We start from the raw sequence: 26,809 nt of genomic DNA on the forward strand, positions 1-26,809 counted from the left end.
AAGTGCCTGCAGAGAAACCAGCTGGAATGGAGCACTTTGGGAGCTATCCTCAGTATGCTCCTATTGGCAGCATGACTTGACACAGAAAACCCAGGAATCCTGGAAATTTGCACTCAGATTGGATATAACTTGGTGTCTTAGTATAGGCAAAAATGTGCATCAAACCCATACCAAAATTCCTTTCCTGTGGCTATTATCAATTGCCATTTGTAAAGGCTCTTTGTCAGTATGGATTGAACAAATCTGACACAAAGGTAGGAAATGCCAGTTAGTGCTCCCATACTCTTGACTGAGATGTGCAATGGGAAACGTGGTGTTTGTCATGTTTTGCTTATCCTTACAACAAACAATTGTGTTCAAGTCTCAGTTTAGGCATCATTTTAAAAGCAAATGGGTTTTTTAAAATCATTTTTTGTGGAGGGTCATTGTCAGGATAATTGCCTAATACTGAGGTGAAATATTTGCCTGAATTATCTTGTGAACATGCACAATTGTGGAGTCTACCACCTAAAACAAGTATTCTGTGGTTTTCTCCTACCAATGTTCTTCAAACATTGGCAGAATATCAACACATGTTTTCTACACTTTACTTCTGTATCTCAGTATACAAAAGTATATTTTGTGGTTATAATACTGCATGCCTTTTTACCTTCTTCCTGGAGAAGTGACAAGAAGAAATTTCTGGTTTTATTCTCACTCAGCCTAAGTCTTTAAACCACACCAGAACACAAACTTGCAAACCCTATTAGCTAGGGAGTAAATTACCATGACCGTACCTATGTAGTTCTTCCTTCACAGGTCAATCAATCTACATCACTGGTATCTTGTTACTTGTCTCTCAAACATCAGCAACTTAGTGACAAATTTTTATAATGCAGTGCTTATAAATAAACATATTTTGAGAGTTTAAAAATTCAAAAAAGATATAGTTGCATTTGCCTTCTTACTGACATATACTGTAGATGTCGACTTGTTTCTACAGTTAAAGTCTGTCCTTGAAAGTTATATTGCTACTGTTTGGATGATCTTGTGATTTAAAAATAGTGAGCACTACATTCACTAATATATTCACTAATAATGTGAAGAAAAAAGCATAGATGCACTTTACATAGAGATTGCTTAACTCCAATATGTGTGGGATATTTATACATTATATAGTGCCTCTATATCTGTGATCATGAGTACTCAAAGATGATTGAACAATTTTAAATATATATCCTGTAGTTATTGTGGGAGAACTTGCTGTTTTAGATGAGCTTCTTTGGTTCTTCTAGTCACTCAGACCTTTTTCAACCTTAACACCATCCAAGTTTTCCCTTCTAGCTAAATATTTGTACTGGATATAATTTTTTTCCCCTGAGGTATATTAGCTTGCATTTTCCTCCATGTTAAATCTTGTTGGTAATTATCCAACTTCTTTATTACTCCTCCTATGGCAGCTTTAACCCTCCCTTCATCATCTGCTTTTTGAACTCTTCCTGCTAGAACCAAAGCAAAGTCTGGAACAAAAATACACACAACTATGTACACTTTAAATTCCTAAATGTGCTTTTGTTTTCCCTGAAAACTTGGAATACATTTGCTTTCTTCATAGCTTTGCTTTTTTCCCAGCTACACTGATGTAATATCTCTATAAAATTGCTCAATGTGAGTGAAGAGTCAGGCAGCATGGTCCTGATTGGAAGTCTTGTTGATATGGCTCTTATTCAGTAGTCTTGATATTTCAGCCATAAATCTCTAAGACCAAGTGATAGGGTCAATGGTTTTGTACTCTGTAAAATTTCACTTAATAAATGAATGCAAAATTTCATCCAAAATGTCCCCATAAATTTATACCTCTCTTTTCTCATTCTTTAAATCAATATGGATGCAACACAAGGAATGTATCAGTGTCAAGATATCAATAGCTCTGCCACTGTTATCTATTGGTTTTCCCTTTAAAGCTAGGAATACAAATATCTCTATATTGTTCTTTTTTTATAACTATATAAATTAAAATTCAGAATTATTTTTCTGGTTTCATTTCAAATGTAGCTTAAAAAAAACCCAAAACCAACCAAAGTCAAAATCCCTCACTGAGAGAAAAAAAATCTGTCTGCTAAATTTTAACCCAGTGTGATGTGACTTAATGAAAGAACTGTGTTAGAAACCCAGAGAAAGGAAGCTCTGTAGCAGCAGCAATGACAGTGTTAATGGTGCTACTCTGTCATGTAGAGTCTGCAGAGGGCATATAGACCTTTTTCAGAAAGATACAGAAAGATGTTGATGGATCTCATAAAGCTGACAGGTCATTGCTATCCATTGTCTTGCAGAACAGATTAATAGATTCATTGGTTCTTACTAGACAAAACTGCTCACAGAAGATAGAATTTATCCTGAAAAGTTGCCGCATTTCTGCTTGCTGGTACAATATGCTCTTTGGCTTTCCATCTTTCAGTTGTTGGCAGGTACTTAAATAAGAAACACAGAGAACCCATTTACAGTTACGGGTCTCTGTCCTCACTCATAATTATAGTTATTAAATAGATTTTAAAAGCTCGTTTTGTCAAGAATAGAATTCTACATAGACTCTGGTGGCACAATTAATCACCCTCTAGATATGTCAGCAGCATGATACAAGAGTTGGTAAATTTAATACTATTTTTTGTGTTGGATGGAAATCAAAAAGGAACTATTTGGCAATATGCCTCAGAACATTAAAAAGTTGTCAGTGTGGCACTCCAACCTTGACAGCCACAGATCAGCTCTGGAAGGAATTAGCAGAGCCAAAGGCAACCTGTAAAACCAAACTGATCTGCGTTCTGTTATCCTGAATATTTTCACCTGATGCATTTGCTTTAAAAATAAAGGGGAAAAGGTGGGGAAAGTCCAATGTCTTTTACATCAGTGAAGCAAATAGAGGAGTAATTTGACTCTTACAAATATTGGCGAAAGGCCACTGTGTGAGAATTCCCTTCGATGGGAGTGTGAGGTGGGTCATCAAGGGCATGTAGGTGTTACAGTCTGGCTCTACATGATCTGGAACTGGTCAAACAACTGTTTCATCATAATCTATGTGTCCACTACCTTTCAAACTGCACCCAAAGAAACTGCAAAATCCCAAATTATGATAGCAAACATTCCTAGTTTTTACCCTGCTGTTATAAAACAAATGTCAGAAGAACATCTGTAGGCTCAAAAGTTAATGCTTTTTACAAGTGTGATTTTATGTATGACTCATTCCAGAATAGTGGGAAATGGTCAGTGCTAACTCTCACACAGTATTACCAGTCCTGCAGTGTTATTTGAGATAATGCCTCAAGTGGGCTTGATTACCGTGGTTGCTTATTTGAGCTGTATCTCTGTCTCCTTTCATTTAACAGAAGTATGTTTGCAAGCTAGAGTCTGAAACTGTTTCACCATACAGTGTTTTTGATCCTTGACTAGCAGGGATGCTACTGTTGGGTTGAGCCTCCTCTTTTCAAGTCCCAGCAAGTCATGAAAAGAGATGCTCCTTGGTTAAAGGGAAGCCAAAACAGTGCCAGCTGTATTTCATTGTCTTTCCCAAACAAAAGCAGAAACCAGCACATATTTGCAAAAGCAAAATAGTAATCTGGTTGCTGGACTCTCTTGCCTACACCAATGACATCCATGGACATCAAATGGGAAAACTAGATCTTGTACTGATTACAGCAAATGGAAAGGTTTTGTGACAAAACTACTACATCAAAAACTGTTGAGTCTATGGATTTTCTGGGAAAAAAAAAGAACATTCATCTTAAATTCTCCTAAGGCTATTGGCAGGTGACTAGCTAAGTGGTTGTAAACCAAGGTGAAAAATGGACTCTGTGGAGACAGAAGGTACTTTTGATGTACTTTGTCTCTCTTGAATAGTTCCATTTTGATGCTTTTTGATTGCTTTGAGCAATTTTTAAATGCTGTTTCTGTTTTAGTGAGAGATCATGGTCAAACTATGGCCATGCATCAATGAATTGGAATACGGTGTACAAAATTTATGAAGACAGAAGAGTTTCAGACTATTTTTGCTATTTTTCTTGTAGGTGATGGGTGTAAAGAAAGTAAGATGTCCTCATTCATGAGGGGTTGGGATAGACCTAAGAGTGTCACAGTTGTGTATCTCCATGTCTTCTATATTAAGACATATTTGCCTACATACCCAATACAAAAATTGGAATGGGAGTATCCCAATGATACATGGGTGTATGGCAATACTAAATTATGATAGTCTGCATTGAAGTGCCATAGATAGGGGACAAATTAATAGTAATAAGGTATGAGGGTGGTGTAGAATTTCTAACTGAGCTGTTTGATGCCAATTTAAGTTTTAGGTCAAGCAGGCTCCAGTACATATGCACTCAGTCTCCAGTCTGCCACTTCTGACCAGTGTGCATTTTCCTCATCCAAACATGCAGCACCATGGCAAGCCAGAGTTCTAGGATTACCTTAGGCTAACCTTGGGCTTTTGTGCTACTTTTTTTTCACTCCCTTTGCTTCATCTTGCTCTCTGCTTTTAGAAAAAGTGAAAATATCATAATCAGTTAGCTGTTTCAGAAGCAGAGGAAAAAAAGGAAATGATTATTATTCCCTGGGGCTTCTCTAGTTCCTTTTCCTACCCAAAACCTCTAATCTTTTAAATTAAAAGATTTTAAATAAAATCGTGGTTATAAATAAATAGAAAATCTCAAGTTTCTAATACTGGGGGATAGCACCTCTCAAAAGGTCTTACACTGTCCAAAAAATATTTTTAGTCTGAATGTTTAAATTTAAAAAAGAAATGTAAAATCTCTTTATTCCTGTACTCTAGCTCTCAAATTACTGTACAATAGCTCAATTTCATATAAGTGTTTCAGGCAGTTTAAAGGGATCTAAGTGCTCTTTGGCATAGCTTGTCCATCAGCAGGCTACATACTTCGGCCTCTCTAATTCAGGCTCAAGTAATGTAGAACAGCTCATTTCTTCCAATTTCTGCTCTTTCTTGCTTTTCAGTCTATAAGGTGTATATAAGGTGTCAGCAGGACTGTACTTTGTTAAATATCAGTTGGGGGAAGGCTTTTAATGATCCCACCTTGCCCATTATAACTCTTTTACCAGAAGAGATCAACTTCTGATTGATCAATTCCTTATGGCATTCTCCCTCACCCATTTTGGTTCCAGCAAGTCAGATAAGTGAGCCTTGCTGTTTAAATAGTGTGAACCAGTCTGCCTCATCTTCACCCAAACACGTTGGGGAGTGATTAAATTAGCAACAGAGTCAGGTGATGGGGGGCTGAGTTGAGGGGGAGGGAGGAATAGGAATAGGAGTAGGAATGAGAGTAGGAATAGGAATGGGAGTAGGAATAGGAATGGGAGTAGGAATAGGAATAGGAATAGGAATAGGAATAGGAATAGGAATAGGAATAGGAATAGGAATAGGAATGGGAGTAGGAATAGGAATGGGAGTAGGAATAGGAATGGTAGTAGGAATAGGAATGGGAGTAGGAATAGGAATGGGAGTAGGAATAGGAACGATAATCTCTAGGTCACTAGTGAGCCGCTGTGGACGCCGTGGTTGCACTGGCATAGCTGGGGCTGAGCAGCTGCAGCCATCCAGTTCTCAGAGGTCACCATGCAGAGGGCTGAGATAAAAGATCTAGAATAGGTACAGGGAGGGGAGTAAAAGAAATTAACATCACCCCTCATTTTGATGCCAGATAATTCAGGGAAGGTCCTGTGGTATGCTTCAACTCAGCTGGCAAGAACAGGCTGTGAGGGCTGGGGGTGCCTGCTGTGGGGCCAGGCAGGGAGGCTTTATCTTGCTGCCTGCAGTGGCTCCTTGCCTCAGCTGCTGCTCCTGGGCTCTGGCAGAGAGGCTGCTGCTCACAGCCCTCCAGAGGGAAGGGTCTTTGTGCATGTTACTGATGCACTTTGCAAAAAAAAGGACATTTTAAGCCCAACTAGTTGACTTTGCACTGAGGCATGCAAGAAATGCCTGCTGCTGCTGCTAGGAAGCTTGTATTCTCCTCTAGATAAAAAAGAACAGGAGGTGACTTTTTAAATGTCCTGCTGGGTTTTTTGGTTTGTTTTTTTTTCAGTGAACAGCTGACTAAAGCTTGACCCATTTATTTCTAAACTGCTTCCCTGCCACCAGTGCAGTGGTGCAGCTCTTTGGTGCAGACAAAACCCAAACTGATCTTTATGGCATTTACTGCTGCACTTTAGAGAAGACTCTTTCTAGAAAGAGCTGGAAGGCAACTGCAGTGCTGGCACATTTACCAACCTCATGCAAAATATGCATTTGCAGAGGGTGATGTGAAGTGGAAACACTTGCTCAGAGAAGTCGTATTTCAGTCCTCTGTGTTTCCCTGTGCCAAAAGGTGAGCAAACATATTGCAGGCCTTTGGCTGGGTCCAATCCCAGGCAGGTGGAGACTCAGATGATTCTCTGGATGAGTCACAATGTTCTTGCATCATGAACAAGGTATTGCAATGCCAGGAGTCTGGCTACAGTATGCCAATGTTTGAGATTTTATTTACTTTAAAGAGTGAATAAAAGGAAATATAAGCTCTTTCATTCTCTCCACATCTCTCCCCTTTCCAATATTTTTAAGTATAAAAAAAAATCAAAGCATTTCAATGTCATTTCAATGTATTAAAGTATGTGACATTGAAAATATGTGACATTGAAGGTATGACTTTTTGTCTCATTTTCTTCAAACTTTCCCTTTGCCATATCTGTGCCCTTTTATTAGTGTCCCCTCTGCTTCCTAATTTCTTCCTAAGTCCATCATTCTCTATTCTCTCTTTCTTCTTTGCTTGTCTTTGACACATAACCTTCTATCCTCCTTTCCTCTCAATGTATGAAATTCTAGTTTCCTGCAAAATTTCTCATATTACAAGAGTACTGTCTAAATGTAAATATATAAGGAAAAACAAAAGAAAAATTTCTTTCTCACCAAAGTGTATATTCATCTGGCTTCTACATTAAGACAGCAGCAGCTAGCAAAACGCCTAATAGTAAATTTTACTAGAAATTTTTTTAATTACTAAATTTTGATCAAAAAGAAAGTTTTTCTTTGTATCTCACTTGTGAATTGTTTTTGTCTTATTGCTTAAGGGAATATTTTTAATATTATATGTATTCAGAAAGTATCCAATGAGACCACAGTAAAATACAAATCATCCATCTGTGAAGCCTCACTGGATCAGTGTGCTTGGAGTGCCAAAACTCCCATTGTCTACTCCTCTACAAAGCCCTCTGTTTAGGAATTTATTTATATCACCTGCTTATGAAATGCATTCAAAACAAAAACATCATAATTAAGCCTTTATGCCAGAATTTCAAGATAATTAAAATTCAATTCTTCTCTATAATTTTAATCTGGCTAAAATCAGAGGTAATTGCAGAGCTGAAAGAGGTTTTTTTTGCTCCTAGGATCTGCTTTTGTTGAACCCTTTGATAATATTATGTGAGATGAGCTGATTTTATAAAGAGATTTCCAATACAGAACTGGTAGTGACAGTGATAGGCACCTGGAATTATCTATGATAGATGGACAGAGAGGTAGGATAAGCATTTTAAAATATTTTTTTTTCTGGGAAATGAAATCCTTCACTCCTACGATCTCCAGAGTAGTTTAATTTACTTTCCACTGAGCAACTCATCTCTAACACCAGCTTTTATTTCATGGGCTGAGATGTAGGCAGCAAGCATTTTCATGGAAAGGAGTGACACCCTTACCACTCGCATTTGCAGAACTCCTCTGGCACCCCAGCCTGGCTGCGCCTGGCGCTCACTCCGTGCCCAGCTCAGGCAATCACAGCCCCCAGGGTTGGAAGAGCATTTCTCCTGTGGCAGCCTCCTGCCTTGCTGCCACACCTTGTCCCTAAATGTGTGCCATTCCTCTTCGGGCAGGTCTCCTGAACAGCTTCCCACAGGAGCACCTGTGCAGCACAAAGATCACACCGTGCTAGGAAACACAACCTGACCAAGGGCCTTCTGCACTCTAACAATATATCCAGGCTCCAAAAGTTCAGTGGGTAAATTGGAGATTACTGTCTCTAAAGGGACAAATCCTTCATATTTCACTCCACCTTTGACTAGTGGACTTACTTTTGCGAGTACTTCACAGTGTTCCCGTTCGCACATTCCTGTGAGTTTGGAAAGTGTGATGGTCCCATTTGAAAGATAATGACCCAAAGCAAAGTTGCACCATGTCAAAAACTGCTCCTACTTTGCTAAAATCATCTGTCTTGGCCAGTGGTTCCTTGGCCACAGGCTGAGTGACAGACTGTACATTTCACATTGCCCTGATTTAGCTCCATCTAGAGCAGGGGATTAACCAATGATCTCTTGCACCCTTTTAGTTGCACGTGGTGGCCTTAATGCATATATCTCTTTTTTGTCTCTTTTTCACTAAAAATTTCCTATATCTGAGAACTGTCACAGGTCACTATAGTGATGTTTCTGGCATGCCCCCAGTGCTCCTGTTCCCAGGCATTAGATTTATTGCCTTGGATATTCTACATGGATAAATTTGCAATATTTTGTAAAAAGGTACAAGGCAAACCCAGTACTTGCCTACATGGCCTGCACTGAACTGCCACTTGAGGGAAGCTCTCTTACATTTCACCCAAATTAGATCTTAAAGAAAAATATTTAATCAGTCCCAAGGAGTAATGCAAGGCAAAATGACACATTTTACACAAAATTAAACACACCAACAAGCAGCGTTTGTTGATGATCAGTGGCCCAGGACCTGCGAGTGAACCAGAAAGCCAAGTCATTTGGAAGTGTAGCTGCAATGCAGGTATGCAGCTACATATGCAAGGCAGGAATGCAAGACACTTTATTTCTATGATTCTCAATGGGAACCTTAATGCGCATAAAGACGTTGGTCTAGCTTGTCTAAAGCAGCAGGCAAGTTAACCTACTCTTCATGTGTAAAATGTGACTTAGAGTCACTACCTAGCTGAAGATCTGGGGTTTATGCTAGTTCTGTATCTTACTGGAAACACTAGGTCAAAGATAAGGTTCAGAGTTCTGGTGTTTTGCAAGATGATGTGCAATACTACAGCTGACAAGAACTTGAGAGCAGTGCCAAAATATCACCTGAGCACACTGCACCCACATGGAGGACTGAAAATATCGGTCTCACTTGTATTTCTGATGGACAACAAGCACTTGTTTCCTCTTTTTCTCTTCTCATGTTGTCCATTTAAAATGGAGGCAGAGCACGACAAAGAAAGCAGCACAACACTGGAGTACTGCCTAGCATCTTCCCAGACTGACATACTGTGACTACCATCATCTTGGACTGTCAGCCTTAGACCTTCACTGAGACTGAGCTTTCTGAAAGAAGTATTCACATAAAAAGAAATTTCCTTCAGTTGAAACAGGGAGAGTGTGAAGTTAAGCAAATGCTTTGGGCAGGGGAGGAGAGAACAAAGTCTAGTCCTACTTTGCCAGTTAGTCATGCTAAGAATATGTCATCAACACATGTACTTGAATTACGATCACAAAGTGTTGCAGCATTTTACCCACTTATGGGCAGAGTAGAAGCTAACAAATCTGTATTTTAAGCATATTCTTATAAAATCAATAAAAAGTGGCTGAAAAAGTAAATTCACAAGTGAAAAGTCAAACATAAGTGGGCTGACCTCAGGATATCATTATTTATTGAAACATTTTTCTTTTCCTTATGGTTTTAGAAACAAATGACAGGTGCAAACAAAGAATAAATTTAGTCATCATTAATTCTGCAGAGTATTTTTAATCATGCAGCTGAGATCTGGATAAATAATTCAGATTTTACTCTGTAAATATAAACCCAAAATCCATTTACAAACTGAGAATTCTTTTTACTCTCTTTCTCTCAGGTTAAAAGTTTTTGTCAATTACCCAAGTAGTCTTGCATAAATGGTAACCACAATTCATGTTTCAGTTCCTTGGTACAACAGCAAAGGTAGGAACACACAATTTGTCTGATTCATGCCAATCAACCTCTTTATTAGAATATTTGTGAAGATGACAAGCCAGGGACTGAGTTGAAACAACTTTCCTTTTAAGATCAGCAGATTTTTAGAATTTGATATGTCTTTCCTGATACCTGCTGTTTGAAGCTGACCAACACTTTTCCAAACGCCGCCTCATAATTCAGAACCCAGTTTTTCTATTTTAATTTCTGGCAAGTACTCAGATTTTAGATCCACATGACACTTGAAGGTGTGAGGATTTAAGTGTACTGTAGAGTCTCAGTTGAGTCAACCTGGAAGTCCTTGGAGACCACTGTGAGCATCTGATTCAGGTATTCCAGACTGGGGAGGCACAGCTTAATTCTGGTATGATATATGGAGAGGGGAGAACATGCTGTGCTGAGCTCAACAGCTCTTTCCTCCTCTTTGTGATATATTCCTCCTTCAGAGGTAACAAGGGGATGGTATGGGGGTATCCACAGGGCAGGTAGCTTAGACAAAGACAGTGGATACACAGCCAAATCCAAAGTTACTCCTGATCTCTCCACTTAGGGTTGGTGAGCAGCACAATGCACAATCCTTCAGAGCAGCATGCTTGGTCCCACTATCTCCTCTCAGCTCTTTCCAGGCCTCTCCTCCACATCCAGGAGCTTCCTCCAAGTCCTGATGCCTTGACACAGATCAAGTCAAGCTTCATAGATAAGCACCATTTGCTGATTTGCTGAGCTATTTAAACGAACCAAAATTAGTTGCTGGGCTGCTAAGAAAAAGCAAGCCAGTGAGAATGTAGCCCAGTGACAGAACCAATCAGCTGTGCTGTATTAGTTGGTAACTAATGTATTAGTTAGTAACTGCTGTATTAGTAGTAATTAATAATATTTGTGAAAACAAATAGATTTACATGCAAACAATTTTCCTTGGTAAATTCTTTGTAATCTTTAAATTCTTTCTCAACATATCTTTTACCAGGAAATTTGCTCTTGGCTTTAATACTTCAAGTGAGTGAAATGCCACCAATTGGCAAAGCATTTCACAGCCCAATAAGTCTTGTGGTTAAAAAAGCATGCACTAACCCTTCTTTATGTCCCCTATGCTGCCAGTCAGAATGGGCACCTTTGTATGATATTTTGTGCTCCATTTCCAGAGATCAGAAATAACATTTCTCCTTTTACATATTTGTTGAACACAGGTAAGTCACCCATTCATCTGAACACAGAAGAGGGGCTAAGCTTCCTTAATTCCCTGCTAAGTATTTTGTATTTAAGCTCTTTGAGTGCTTTTTGTTTGAAACCTTAATGTATGAGTCTGTGTCTCAGCCTCTTTGCTCTCTCTGAAGTTTGGGCCCAGGTACCAAAGTACTCACAGTAACAAGAGGAGTAAGGAATTATATATTCATTGGCAATAGCACTTCCTATTACAAACTGCTTGTATTCTGCTTGTCTACCCAAAAGCCACATTCTTAGGTGCTTACAGCTTGCCTCCTCAGTTTTACTTTTACCATCAAACCATTACTTGGAAATTCCAACATTAAAGATGCAGTTCTACCTGCAGGTACTGGATAAATACATGGAAGAACACCAGAATGAATATGGAAATGGTCTTTAAATTAGATATTCAAAGAGGTTTTGGGTGTTTTGAGGAATGATAGACCAGGAAACCTTTTGGGTGAACGCTATGAGTTAGCTGAAATAATAATTTAAAACAAAGTAGCAAAACTCTTGGGGACCATGACCAAATAGGGGCCAATCAGCACAGTTCCTGCAGAGGGAAATATTGTCATGCTAATCTCCTGGAACTCCTTGAATGTTAATAAAGAAGACCAGTTAGCATAATTTATTCTAACTTCTCTGGGCCACTGACAAAATTCTTTGCAAGAAGCTATGAAGGCAGCTAAGTAGTGGTGGATCAAGAAGTGGTGGAGGAAAGGAGGTGAAGGGCAGGATTAAATGGTCAATTTCATCATGTCAAAGGATAACAGCAGTGGGCCCCAAGGTTCCTGCTCATCCACTTATTTATTAATCATCTAGGAAGTGGGAATTGCTGTGAGGCAGCAAAATTTGCAAGGGATAAAAAATAGTTCAGCCTAAGTTCAGAGATGTTTGTGTGCAAGTTCTGAAACAAACAGAACTGTGTGACCTACTCACTCTGACAAATGAATTATCAACAAAAGCAAAGTAAGGTATACCAGGTGGAAAAAATATGAATTACTCAACACCTCACAGAGCTCTAAATTAGCGTACCAACTTTAGAAAGGGACCTAGTTATCCTTGTAAATTACTTCAGTAAAGACTTCTGCTTAATGTGCAGCTGTACAAGATAAGCAAATATATTAAGATGCATAAAGAATGAGAACTAATAGAGAAAGGATTAAACTGCCAGCGCTATAGTCTGATCTGAAATACTGTGTGCAGTACCAGTGACTCCATCTTATAAACAATAATGCTGATTTAGAGAGGGTTCAGTGAAGGACAATGGGAATGATCAAGAGCATTAAAAAGTGCTCTTATGAAAAAAGATGGAAGTCACTGGGGCTGTTGACCATGAAAAAATGGATGTCAAATTTACAAACTGTAATGAAGGCTAAAGGGAATGTATGTCTTATAGAACACACACACAAAAGGAGAGGCAAAGCAACTAGAAAGAGAACAATGGAAAAAAGATACACTGTTTCATATACTTTGCAGCAAGAATCTGAAAATGAGAAAATCTTTGGGGCCAAGAATTGAAGTGGATTCATAAAGAGAGTGCTAGACAAGCATAGAGATACCCAGAATTTTCAGGGGTAACAACTGATAGAACCAGAACAATAAATAACAATAAAGAACCAGTCTTTATTTCAGTCAAACTCCATTAAGGAGGGCTAATGTGTCTGTCACAGATTTTCAGACATCCCTACCCTTAAGTTTCTCTGAGCGCCTCCCTCATAATCATCCTAGAATACTGGATAATACAAAGAATCACATAAGATTAATTCCAGATGATTTCTAAAGTTCTACGCAATAGTTACAAATGCCTTCATTTTATATTGGAGCCCACTTGTAATTCCTAACTGCGCCTTTATGCATTAGGAGATTTTTTAACCTATTTCATTAGTATCTTACACTGATCTGTACTGAGTCTATACAGCGCTATTTTTAAAATTTGTAATGTAACAAATGTGGTGAAATTAATCACAGAAATCTAAGTATATTATGTCAACAATTTATCACCCAGACTTAGCTGATCTTATGAAACAATGTTAGCACATTTTCTTGAAAAGATCTATTTTCCATAAAACCACAGTAACTGGAATTATTTATGGTAAAATTGGAACTTTTTACTGATTGTGTCCCATACAAGACCTTCCATGGTTTTAAGAGAAGCTGATATTACTAAGTAGTCTTTAGCTCCTCACGTCATCTCATTTCACTCTTTAAAAACAGCAGCACTCTTTACTAGTCCAGTGTAACATTTTCCTCAGAAATAAAGATTTATTCAAAATCAACATTAATATTCAGAGAGCTCCAAAACCAATTCTTTAATACTACCGGGTGCAAGTTATTCGGCACAGTAGATTTCTAAAATGCTTAATGGTTTTTGTTTCACATCCTTCCCAATTGCTAATAGAATAGAAAGTACTTAATTAATCACTCTAAGAGATGAATACATCATGCTAATGATGAATACTACTGTTTTTCCTGCATAGTGATTGACAATTTTGCAGTCCTGGTCAAGTTCTGGATCTGTGCCATTTGAAGGATTTCATTTGTTTCTGATTAAGTTAAAATATTCCTTCTCCATCCCATCAGTAATACATTCTTTTAATATGCCTTATAACTTTTCTTGTTAATTGCCTGCTTTTTCTGACTGCTAACTTGGGCCCTTGGGTGAAGTGCTTCCCTGTGTTCTCCAAAAGCTGCATGTGCTGCTGGTCTTGTGGCAGCTGCTTCCACCTTCCACAGAGTTCTGTATTCTTCTGGCTCCATCAAGGGAAATGAGGGATACAACTAGAGCAGACCTATGAGAAGCAGCAGCAGGCACTGAGTACCTGGCATTCACAGTGATTTTCTCAGGTGTCCTTCCTTAGCACTAATTCCAGCCAGGACTCCTGACAGAACAGGACCCAGGTAGGTTTGGTGAATGGGAATGATCAAAAGGTTCACTCCAGGAGCACATTACTGACATGGGTTGATACACTAATGCAGAGAACCTCATGATAAATAAAATCCTTACTTATTTTTAGATGATCTGTCTGGCTGAGATGGAGCTTATTTTCCCATAGCAGCCTTCACAGTGCTGTGCTTTTCACTGCTAGCTGGAAAGGTGTTGATAACAAACTGGTGTTTTGGGTACTGCTGAGCAGGCACAGCATCAGTGCTGTCTGTCAGCGTTCCCCCCATCAGGAGGTGAGTGCTGGGCAAGGTCCTGGCAGGGGACACCACCAGGCCAGCTGACCCCAATCAACCAAAGGGACATCCACAGCGTATGACATCAGCTCATATGTGAAAGCTAAGGCAGGCAGCAGGAAAGTGGGGCATTGATTGTTTACAATATTTGCCTTCTGGAGCAGCCCCTGCACGTGCTGAAGCCCTGCTTCCCAGGAAGTGGCTCAACATTGCTCGCTGATGGGAAGGAGACAAAATGCTGGTTTTTTTCTCTCTGCTTATATGCTCTCAACTTTTGCTTTTGCTTTAGGAAAATTGCCTTATCGCAACCTATGAGTCATTTTCCATCTTATTTTCTCTTCCCTGTCCAGCTGGGAAGTGTGGCCACATTTCTCTTCACAGAGAAAAGCAATGCACAACTTCCCAAGGATATTTTCTGGGAACCACAGCGAGGAACCTTAGAGAAAGAAAAAACAGTTCTTGTCTCATTTGCTGCGCCTGTGTTGTGCCAAAGTAGAATGCAATATGGGGATTGTTTACCCAGGGTGATGGTGTTTTGTTTCCTTGGCCTCTCAGGGCCAAGCGCGTGTGCAGACTGTCGGTCAGCAGACAGTCACAAGACTCTGTTCAGTTGAGTTGAGTGCCTGTGCAGATTCAGTTAAATGTAGTGTAATATAGTATAGAATAATATAGTATGATAAATGAATTAATTAGCCTTCTGATCTCAGTGGAGTCAGATGCATCATTTCTCCCGCACATTGGGGGTCACCTGCTTTACTATAGGGAAGGCATAGGGGATAAGGCTTGGGGGGCATGTGGCATTCAGTGAAGGTCAACCCACCACACTTCCTTTTTCAAATAGCCCTTAAAAAATTGGAAAATTTATCTTTTTGTTCTAGTTGCACATATGGTGGAGATACCATAATATATCTTCTCAAGAAACATATTTGTTCTTGCAGAATGAACCAATGAACCAATACTTTTTTCCTCCTGAATCCAACAGAAATCAAAAGTATCTGATGAAAAAAAAACCCACAAGAATATGGCCAAAGGTAACCTCAGGGAAAATATACTACACTCTCAAAATTGCAGTTTGGGGGGGTTTATGTTTAATTAAAGAAGCATGAGAGTTATCAAAAGAATCTAAGTGCAGGAAAAGTTTTAAGAGGTTATAATAAGCAGCCTTTGAGTTAGAGGTAGCAAAATATTAAATAAGTAAATTTTCAATCGGGGTAATTTTTAATTGACCTCTAAATTAAAAATAGTTTGATTATACAGTGTTTGAAGAAAATTAATTATCCTTCTTTTCCTTCAAAGTATGGAAATTTTAAGGCCAAACCAATTTCTAAGCCAAAGTTAAAGAAGGGCAAATATAGGACTTTAAAAGCTAGGTGCAACCTTAACAATTGGGAGAATACTGCTCTTCCATAATGAAGAGAAGGTAGACGTGACAAAACTTCCTGAGACAGCTACAGATTTGATAATGAGAGGGGTAAAATAAAACTTTAAAAAACCCAGCACTTACAGAACTTAGCTGAAACTGCCTTGATGCGTGGTTTTGAGTAGTCTGAAAGGGGACTAGTACAGGGAGCTGCTCCTGGGATGTGCTGCATCTCCAGAGGAAACTGCAATGTGCTGCTGTTAGCCAGGAAAACATATCCTCCAAAATGGGGCACTGCATTTCCTTCTCTCCGAGACATTACTCTGTGAGTAGAACAGAAAACTGAATGTTTTCTGTTATTATAAATTCACCAATGCAAAGCTTGTTTCACACATGAAACCACTGCCTCTCAGTCCAGCATCTTAACTTTTTCTGTCAGTTGGTGGGGCCCTGTTAGATAAAGATAAGATGATGAAGACTCAGTCAAGGTGAAATAGTATGTTACAGCTTAACTCAGACTTCCCTGATACCATCAGGGCTGAACTTAACTGTTGGTTGCACTTTCTGGATGTAGTGGTGAAATACAGTCACTGAGTTACCTTGAGTCACCCAGTTGCTGGGCAGTTCAGATTTCTATAAAATGTGGTTATGTAGCTGAAATACTAGAGAAAGTCATATATCAGCAACAGAACTGGGTACATAAATAATTAATTTGTGATGAGGGGCCTTTTTCTTAATTTTCTATTCATAATTTTCACATGAAATGATCTGATTTTTTTTGTTAAATAATTTCTATAAATATTATTCATATGCAGGTTATTGGATGGCAGTTTAATCAAAGTATCTGATATTAGAAATTCAGAAGGGACTTTTCCTATTGGATGTATCAGTCATGTGGTTTTTTCCTAAATGGTTGAGGATATCTCTCAGAATCTGCCTGCTAGTAAAAATAATAATAATTACAAATGCAAAGTCATCACTGCATTGATCATTCATGCCAATAAACCAATATGTTGGAACATTTGTGGAAAACAAACACAAAAAGGATGTGAATAGTTAATTACAGCTCATTCATTTGAGCAAGTATTTGCAAAAAATGCTTGGGAATGTTCCACAAACAGTAGCCACTGTTATCTTCTTCCCTCTCCTGTCTTTGAGCCTCTTTGTCTGTTGAAGGGCACATGCTGGCATTCAGTTGTCTTTTCAGGACTCATCAAAAAGCCATATACAATTTGGAAACTTAGGTAATAATATTTAAACAGAAAAATAAAATAATTAAATAGAAATCCAGTATAGAATACACAATGATGGTTTGCACTGCCCAGTATATACTATCAGGTTGTAAAAAAAATTAAATTAATGTAATATATATATTAGCTAATTTTACAAGATACAGATATTCAGTTCTGGATAGATTTACCCCAAATCCCTGGTGACTCCTTAAATGAATCACAAAACTTAAAGTGAGATTTACAGCAACTATCTCATAATTTGGAATTCCTAGTAGAAGACATATATCTCTCTATTTCAATGCATAGATACATGGCTTCTCTGATCCTTTTTACAGATGATTTCCAGTTAGCACATGGCCTAATTCAGAGAGTTATCCACTCTGCTTCAGTCATTAAAGTAGAATTGGAAGAAAAACTACTTGATCTCCATCCATACTCAAACGCTTCTGCCTCCCCAGCAAGAATTCACTGATTCCTCTGGATAACTATATTATAAACCTGACTACATTGGGCATCAAAAAAGCTGAAGATACGATCTGCATGACATTTACATACATTTGCATACATTTGCCTGGCCAGAATATATAGCTATTCCGATTTTCACATTATAAGAGAGCTAATGGAAGTATTCTCTGTTCCTTTGGTGTCCCTTTAGCTTGCTTTTTTTTTTCTTTTTCAGGCATCACTTTTACGCACAAACTTTCTAAGTTGGCCCTGTGTCCCAGCTCTGCTTTTACTCAACCACCTTCAGAGATGACATTTTTTCAATTTTTGTCCTTACCCTGACTTTACCCTCTCTACACAGCTTTTTCATCCCAGCAGGATTCTTTGAAAACATCACACTTCACCATTATTAATCCACATGGAGCATTTGCACTGATAACTTGTGGTGGGCTCACTCAGCTTTGTCCTCCACAGCCCTAGATCTCCTCTCCAGTTCTGCCTCCACAGTTTCTTATCTGTTTTACCATCACTGTAACAGCAGAATAGAATAGGAGGACAAGATTGGTGCTGCACTCCCTGGACTTTGGCTCCATTTCGATAATTTCAGTAGCTTTTCCATTTTCTGTCAGGCCAACACAGCCATCACAAAAGGTGTGGTCAGTGACATTCAGCTGCCATCCCAGGTTTCCTTGACTGAGCACAGAACCTACAGAACTTACCAGAGAGTTGCTGGAGAATGGAGATAGAGTTTCCGAGTCTATCTGTGTAGTCAAATTCAATCTGCGCTGTTTTCAAATCTTAAATCTCCTAGTTACAGTCTGGTCAGATTAAGAGGTTACTACAAGAGAACCAGCCAGGAGGATGAACGTATTAGAGGGGAAAAAACAGAGAAGGGTTTCTTCTTAAAAACTAGGAAAACCCCCCTCAGGATTTAGATATCTGAAGTCTATGCTAAAATAAGGAGAAATTTGTTAATAAGTAACTGTGGTTATTGTAACCCTCATAGGAACAGAAAGGCAAAAATCTGCCTCTGAGCCCTTGTCCTTGGACTCAAAATCACACTGGATAAGATTCATAATTTCTGTAGGGACGTCCATAGCAGAGTTAGAGGTGTGCTCTGAGTTAGGCCAAGAGCAGCAATATTCTTTCAGGGAATCTGTTTTCTTAGTCAGGCCCTCAGCTGAGTGCAACTGCCAAAGCTAATCATGTTGCCTTTCCCCTAGAGCCCTGATTCAGTCAATTCAGGGGCAAAGATTTTGTATAGAATTTCTTCCCCAATTAGAGATTTCCAGAGACTGGTTTCAAGTGGCTAATGAGAATGTACAGGGATTATAAACACACTTTCTTCTGGTTATTTTGGGTATGATTAATCCTGTTTCCTGACTTCAGAGCACTAATATGTATATAATGAATTCTTTCTACTCTTGTCCTCATTTTCTTTAGATTTCAGGTATGAAAAAGGGGGTAAAAAATGAAGTTGATTAGAACTACGTTTGGCATTAAACAATTGGGTTGGAGTCAGGAAAATGGCTTTGAAAGGATTTTTCTGTTCACAAACTACTTGAACTTACAAAATAGCCAATGAAGTTTTAGGAACCTTATGGCAAATTCTCTGCTGAAAGCAAGTTTATATATTCCATTTCTCATACTGTCACCAAAAGTGAATGTATGTATTCTTGCATTAACAGTTTAAAGGCAGACTGAAGCACAGCTGCAGGAGAAGCAGTTATCAAAGTGAGGGTTAAGTAGCTCATTGCTGCTAGCTCCACACAATGACCGTGCCTTGTGTTTGTTCTGTTTTCATTTTAAAATTATTTCTTAATGAATCTAGGTGAAATCTAACCACAGAATCCCATATAGCCCTTATCTAAAGAAATAAAACCCTGTAAACTTGTTATTATTGGTAGACTAGAACCTCTGAGGGGGAAAAAAAATTATTGTGAAATAACTGAACAGTGTATAATGATGGGTTAGCCAGGTCAACAGACGTACTGGAGGACTGCCATAATTTCTGCTACTTGTGAATGTGTCACCTAAGCATATATCTGTTTAGGAAAGAATTAAAAATAATTTAAGTGCCTATATACAGCCACTTCCTCCTTTTGGATGATAGACTATTTTAAAGATAATTTAGGAAGAAGTCTGTAGGATTTAAAAAATATATTTTCCTTTTAGGAAATGTCTTAGAATAGTTCCTTGTATTATTTTTGCTTGGGAAAAAAAACTCAAAACCAATCAACCAATCAAAAAATCAACAAACAAAAAAAATCAATGTTTTGTTAGTATGGATATACTCTGTACTGAGACAAAATCAGAGAAGGTTTTCTGCTATTTATTCTACCTAATCTTTTCTTCCACCGAGCTATAACATCAGCTGGTATCTTCTCCCAGTCTCTAGTCAGGAATAACTGAAGGACAAAGAGGTTGTAAAATGCCTTGCTAGCTAGAGCTGTTAACTTTTGTTCAAGGTAACTGCTTTAGCAGATCTAAGATTCAAGAACAACTGTTCTGTTTGTGTGCACATATGCTTCTATTTTTCTCTGTATACTCAATACTACAATTGTGAGCCTCAATTACTGTTACTTTAAAAACTTAAACTGAATCCATGGATCTACTCCAATTTTTCTAAGTCTAAAACTGTCATCCAGTGCTTAAATTGCAAAGTCTTTCTGACAAATGCCCATTTATGAGATACATTACAGCATGGTTCATATCCACTTTCACAGAAACAGAATGAAGGAATCTGACTGATTGCAGAGGTTAATTTGGTCCATATACTTTGTCAATAGCAGGTCTGAGGAAAATTAGCAACAGTAATTACAATGCTGGTGTAAGTCATGAATCTTATTAGAGTGATTTTTAGCAATTTAAGTACTGAAGGATCATGTATGTCAGGACTTCAGTAATATCCTTGGCTCTTAATAAATGTCAAAAATAGAATTTAGAATGTTTTGCTTGCAAGCTTTATCACTATCCAAGAACATAGAATATGTACTAATCATTTTCAAGACACTGTCACAAAATTCAGATTCAAGCCAAATTGGATGTGGATACTATTAGACTGTAGATTTTATAAAAGGCAAATATGGTCTGATTTTCTCTACGACATCAGTCAGAAATAATTTTCCTTTCTTTTCCATGTGAATGTCTGTATATGTGTACTAGTTCTGTCTGAGTTGGAGTTAGTTTTCTCCACAGCAGCCCTCATGTCTCTGTGCGGTGCATTGGTGTCTAGAAAGGTGTTGGTAACACTCCAGTGTTTTGGATACTCCTGAGTGTGGTCCCACAGCATCAGTGCTGTCTCTCCAACACTCCCTGCTCACCAGAAGGCTGAGGGGGGATAAGATCTTGGGAGGGAGATAGCCAGGACAGCTGACCCACAGGGACCAAAGGGATATTCCCTGACATATGGTGTCTGCTCAGATGGAAAATCTAAGAGAAGGGAGGAGGAAGAGGGGCTTTTGTTATCATGACATTTGTCTTCCAGAACCACCATTAAATGTACTGAATACCCAGGAAATATTCAGACAAGACTTGCTGATAAGAAGCAGAGAATAAATTCTTTGCTTTCTTTTGCTTCTGCACACAGATTTTGTTGTATTAAACTGCCTTTATCTGCACCCATGAGGTGGATGGAGCTCCTGCCCCACCCTGCTGAGCAGGGGAGTGATGGAATGGCTTAGTGGGCACCCAGTGTCCAGCCAAGATCAATCCACCACAATATGCTACCAAGACACTGGAATTGCTGTTTCTCATACAGGCCCCCCAAAAAGTGGGCTCAGTTTTATTATACCATAACATGCAGGTAAAAGACCATTCAACTACCAAAGAATCTATTGCAAAACTGGTATGTCAGAACACAAGCTGTCCAGCAAGTCCATGAGGGCATTTGTGAGACAATTTTCTACATGGTAAATTATAAAAATAAGGGGAGGGATGGACTTCCTGAAAATGCTTCAATCAACAGAGAACTGAGGTAAGCATTAGCATGGAATGGTAGAGTTTGAAATGCTTGGGACAGGATAGGACAAATAAAACAAATAGATTTCAAAAAAGACTCCAGTGTGGTACCAGTGATGCAGAGAATGAAGCTCAGGGAGAACCAGCAGATGCTTCAGACACAATATTACAGCACAAGCACAGAGGGAAGCTAGCAAGGGCACTGGAACATAAATTTGACTGGAATATAAATTTGAATGTCAGCTTTCAAATCAAATATACAGTAGGAGAATTTACTTAGAAAATAAGTGTAACTACAGAGGTGCAGCAGAAATTTTGGGCCAAAAATGAGAAAAGTGTGGAAACAAACTGAAATACACATTATAAGGAACACTCGCAAGCTGCAAGCAATAGGACAAGAGGAAATGGCCTCAAATTTCACCGTGGGAAGTTTAGATTGGGTATTAGGGAAAACTTCTTCACCAAAGGTGCTCTCAAGCCCTGGAACAGGCTGCACAGGGAAGTGTTAGAGTGACTATCCCCAGAGGTATTTAAAAGATGTGTAGGTGTAGCCCTTAGGGATGTGATGTGGCAGTGGACTTGGCAGTGCTGGGTTAATGGTTCGACTAGATGACCTTAGAGGTTCTTTTCCAGCCTAAACAATTCTATGATTCTACGGTGTAAGGAGATAGAATTCATTAAAGATGTGAGTGTTTGAAGGCAAATCAGGTAAAATAAGTAGTCTCCTATTGGGTGTAATGGAAAAGCTACTTACTGGACATACCAAGAGACTGACCAGTTTTTAATCTTCTTAGGTGATCCTTCTACTTATTTCTGGGGATAAGAGAATTCACAGGATCTAGATAAGATGTGCATTTTTTAGGAAATGCCAATTGCTTATTGCCGTATCAGTGTTACACTTCCTATAAGATTTGCTGCCAATCCAACATCACTCAACATTTCTGTTACTAGTGTCTGGAAGTATAGAACAATTATTCTATTGGTACGGTACCAAGTGGGGAAGGACTTCCAGCATACTGATGTTTTGTGTAGAATCCAAGATCAATTAGACCTGAGTTGAATAGTAGAGAAATTTTCTAAAATAAATTGTTTTAATAAATGAAATACTCTAGATAAATGTGAAACCTTTCATGAACCCAGGTTTCATAAAGTTAGTGTGTTGCAGCTGCCAGCACTGTATGTTGTCATGAGCAGATTAAACAAAACAACAAACAGGTACCACTGATCCTCCCATCCAGTTGCAAAAAAAGCTGCTAAAGTCTTTTCTGGGTATGTAATTTGTTTTAGTCTCTACAGTGGATTTATGAAGACATGAATGGAATAAAGATGCTGAGATCCTCTGCTTGCTGTCAGCAGAATCCCTGCAGGCTTTATAGAGTTCTGCTTAATATAATAAACAGCTTCAACTTTTCCAAAATCAGTCCTCCAGGCACAAATGGTTCATTAGTATACTAACATTTACCTTCATCAGATATCTATCAGCCTGCCTCATGCTCACAGCAGGACCCTTGCCTTTCTTCCACCCTTCCAGGATTTCTATCTATTAGCAGATAAGAAAACTGATCTATTTTTATTCTGACTTTCTGGCTTCTATCTTATTGGCTTCTCTAGTTTACTGTTCCAATTTATAGATTATTTGCTGCTTCCAAACACACAAACAACACTACTGTAGACATATAGGACTAAAATTTACATGTATACCTGTGATGATACGTGTGATGTCTAGCATTGGCTTTGATTTGTCCACAAAAGATGGATTTCCTAGTTTCATTTTCACATACAAGATTCACAATAGTATTTGCCCCACCCATAACTTTTATATTCCTACAATTGTAAGTTTGATTTAGTGTTACACTTGAATTTCTTCTTTTTTTGTTGTTTTTTAAATATATCAGCTCTTTAAATAAATGCTGAAGTCAAATCTTCCCAACTAATGTTGTCTCACATGTGGTTATGATATATTATATGATACTTTTCTGGTATACAAACCCTAAATTTTGGCTCTTGACTTTGAATCTTTTGCATTCTCTTAGTCTTACAGGATTTGGGCTTATCCAATTTACACCTGCCCTTCAAGGATTTGTATTTCTTTTATTTCCTGATACAGATATGATGTTATCTCTAATTTGATATTGGACTGATGTCAGATCTTTTCTCAACAGCTGTAGAGTATATCTGCAGTTGCTTCAGTTCAGAGCTATCTCTTATAGATAAGGCATTGAATTCTTTTGCTCTGTGATTTAACTGGACTCAGAAGTGTTTCAGTAACTACTAATATTAAGCTTTAGTGTGATTTCTTGAAACAAAAAGGATTCCTTAGAGAGACAATCTCTTTTATGTGTATAAAACCAGAATGAAGTGGTTTTCTGGTATTTGGTCCAGTTGTGGGAATTACAGAAGAAAAATGGAGACAATGAATCATCTGGCTGGAATCCACGATGTAACCAGTGTCTGACAAACATATTTTAAAACCTGCTCTTTTTCTATTTATTTCTATTTTCCTTCCAAATAATACAGCTGGTCTCAGACTTACAGATCTTCATTGAAAGGGTTCCCTATCAGAGAGCTGCACCTGTACTGGGAAGTCACTGCACTAAAATCCTGTGTGAGTATTAATGCTCTGGGTTGGAAGGTGCTACTGCAAGAACAAATGTTATATGGAAGTACCTGTAGTAAGAAGAAATGAGGGAGGGAGGGAGGGAGGGAGGGAGGGAGGGAGGGAGGGAGGGAGGGAGGAAGGAAGGAAGGAAGGAAGGAAGGAAGGAAGGAAGGAAGGAAGGAAGGAAGGAAGGAAGGAAGGAAGGAAGGAAGGAAGGAAGGAAGGAAGGAAGGAAGGAAGGAAGGAAGGAAGGAAGGAAGGAAGGAAGGAAGGAAGGAAGGAAGGAAGGAAGGAAGGAAGGAAGGAAGGAAGGAAGGAAGGAAGGAAGGAAGGAAGGAAGGAAGGAAGGAAGGAAGGAAGGAAGGAAGGAAGGAAGGAAGGAAGGAAGGAAGGAAGGAAGGATTCTCTGACAGTGCAGGGTTGCTGTTATGAAGTATCCTGCCAATGACACTGCCATTTAGCTTTGCCAAGGTACTTGTTAACATGTCATACCATGACATCTTAAAAAGCATCATTACAGTTTATCATGATGAGATTTGTAGAAAAATAGTATCTGACAGTCGTTTCAGTGGAGACCATCATGACCTTGGTGTCAATGGGAAAATCACAAACAATTCATGTGTATATTCTCTGCCATAAACAAAACTTAAGGAAAAAATCAAGTGGGGAAATATTAATGGTTAAGTGGAATAATACATACACCTACATTCTGATTTTAAAATTTTTGTAACACCCCTCTTCACATGTGTGTGTGTGTTCTCTCAAATATTTGGGATAGACACAGCAAAATGGATCACTGAAGTCTGGGTTGAACTAGACCTTTTAGATCACTAAATTTATGCCATTCCTCAGTTAAGATATTTACTCATCTGTTTAAACCACATCCTTTTCTTTATTCATATCACTTGGGAATTCTCATTATTTTTACTTCATATTCATTGTCTTGCAACCCCAAAGTTTTCTATGGCTAATTTGACAAATAACTGGCTTTACTATTGCATGATTCCAGTTTTTCCCCATTCAGAAGGCTCCTGTGTATAGAATGAGCTGTTACAGGCTCCTGAAGTGGTGCTCCAGGAGCACGTATCTACTGGATGCATTTGGGAGTAAATGCATCATTTACAGATCATTTTGAGTATACAATAGTCTAAAAAATTAGTCATTCTACAGGCTTCAGCTGCCTCCAGTTTCCCTGTGTCCTTCTCTGAGTTCAGTGGAGAGGAAATAAAATTTTGTTCATAAACTGCATGTTACAAGGCTGAAGCAGACGCTTTAATGAGCACTGAATGCCTTTATTTTGTGTTTTCTGGAATACCAATCTGGCTTTAGTACCAGCTCTTAGGGGATAATTTGTTACACATAAGTTTTGTCATAAGAGTAGATTCACTGCCTTTTTCCATCATGTCTCATAATCTTTGAAAAATGTTAGTCTTAAGGAGCCACAATTGTACCAAAAACCCATAAGACTGATCAAGATATGCTCTTGAACCAGTCAACAAAACTGGCATGAAAACCCGGGGGCGATTTTACTGGACAGCTAAAACAAGGCTTTTTGTTTTGGAGAAGCATCAGTGTACTACCTGTTTTAATGCAAGTTTCTCTGGTGTGAGCAAAGTTATCTCCTGTTTTTTAGCTTTTTAGCTAGTGATATTGCTGTCTCTAGCTTTACCTAATGCCAAGGAAAATGTTGCAAGAACACAGAATGAAAAGCATGTGTTCAAATGCTGAAGGATGTGAGCAAAGACAGTGGTGACAAATAAAAAGAGGAGGAGTTCCAGGAAGGAACAGAATGAAAGAGCTTTTTGAAAAAAGGCAAGGGGTGTATTCATTCTGCACATGGTTTTCTCTTCCTTACTTTATTCTATTAATTTCTGTATTTCCCATTTCTTCAATAGAAAAGTACCCTGAACTCATTTCCTCAGACAATAACCTTTATAAAAACTTTCATGCAAAATTATCCTTTATTGTTGCTGAATTCCATTAAATACTTTTCAATTATTTCTCAGTCATTAACTGTCTGAATCCAAACAATCTATGTGGTAAAATGTAAATAGGGATTTTCAGCCCATAGGCTCCTTCTAAGACTCAGAAAACTGAGAGCAGACACGCTTGGTGCCAAAAGGTTCGAATTTGTCATCCAGCATCCTTCACTTGGAAACATGCAGGATAACATTAAAAATATGGGGTCTATATATATAATTTATTATCTATATTTATAATATAACTATATATCATTTATTATGTAAATCATATATATTATTTATATATTATATAAACATATTAAACAATATGTGTATATAATAGATGAATAATATTTAAAATAATATATAAATAATATATTTTATGCATAGTATACATAAAATATGTAATATATATTATATAAAAATATATAAGTTATGTAAAATATAGTGTGTGTGTATATATTATATATACATATCATATATATCTATATTTATTATATAGATATATATTATAGATACATCTATATAATATAGATATTATATTGCATATATAGATATATATTGAAAAGAAAAGAAAAAAAAAAGAAAGAGAGATTGAAATAATTTATTTTAATTGTACCAGAAGCAGCAATTGTCTTTTTGCATGGCTAGGGGCATATTCTTTTTACTTATTATTCCAGGTTCTTTGTGAAATAGCAATAGCTGTACTCGGCATTCTACAATACTCATACAGCCTCTAGAGAAAAGAGCAGGCATTGACAAGGAGGCAGGGGCAAAATAGACACTGTGCCTTGAGAAGCACAAAGGGAATGAAAAGTAGGAGGGTTGACGGGTTTTTTTCTCGTATCTTTTGTGTCCATCATCAGAACGAAGGCGCCCGCTTTGAGCGCTCGCTCGCCCTGGGGCGCTCGGAGCGCT

The 26,809-nt window shown here is 38.2% G+C and overlaps 1 protein-coding gene across 1 annotated transcript in view; it reads left to right on the top strand.

Moving 5' to 3' along the window:
• Positions 1–26,582, top strand: part of LOC131084082 (cytosolic beta-glucosidase-like) — a 157,065-nt gene extending 130,483 nt beyond the window's left edge. The window contains exon 4 of the mRNA XM_058025194.1: positions 26,572–26,582. Within this exon, the coding sequence (XP_057881177.1) occupies positions 26,572–26,582 (11 nt within the window). The remainder of the gene's footprint in view (positions 1–26,571) is intronic.
• Positions 26,583–26,809: the final 227 nt, after the last annotated feature.

The sequence above is a fragment of the Melospiza georgiana genome, chromosome 5, assembly GCF_028018845.1.
Source record: "Melospiza georgiana isolate bMelGeo1 chromosome 5, bMelGeo1.pri, whole genome shotgun sequence".
NCBI lineage: Eukaryota > Metazoa > Chordata > Aves > Passeriformes > Passerellidae > Melospiza > Melospiza georgiana.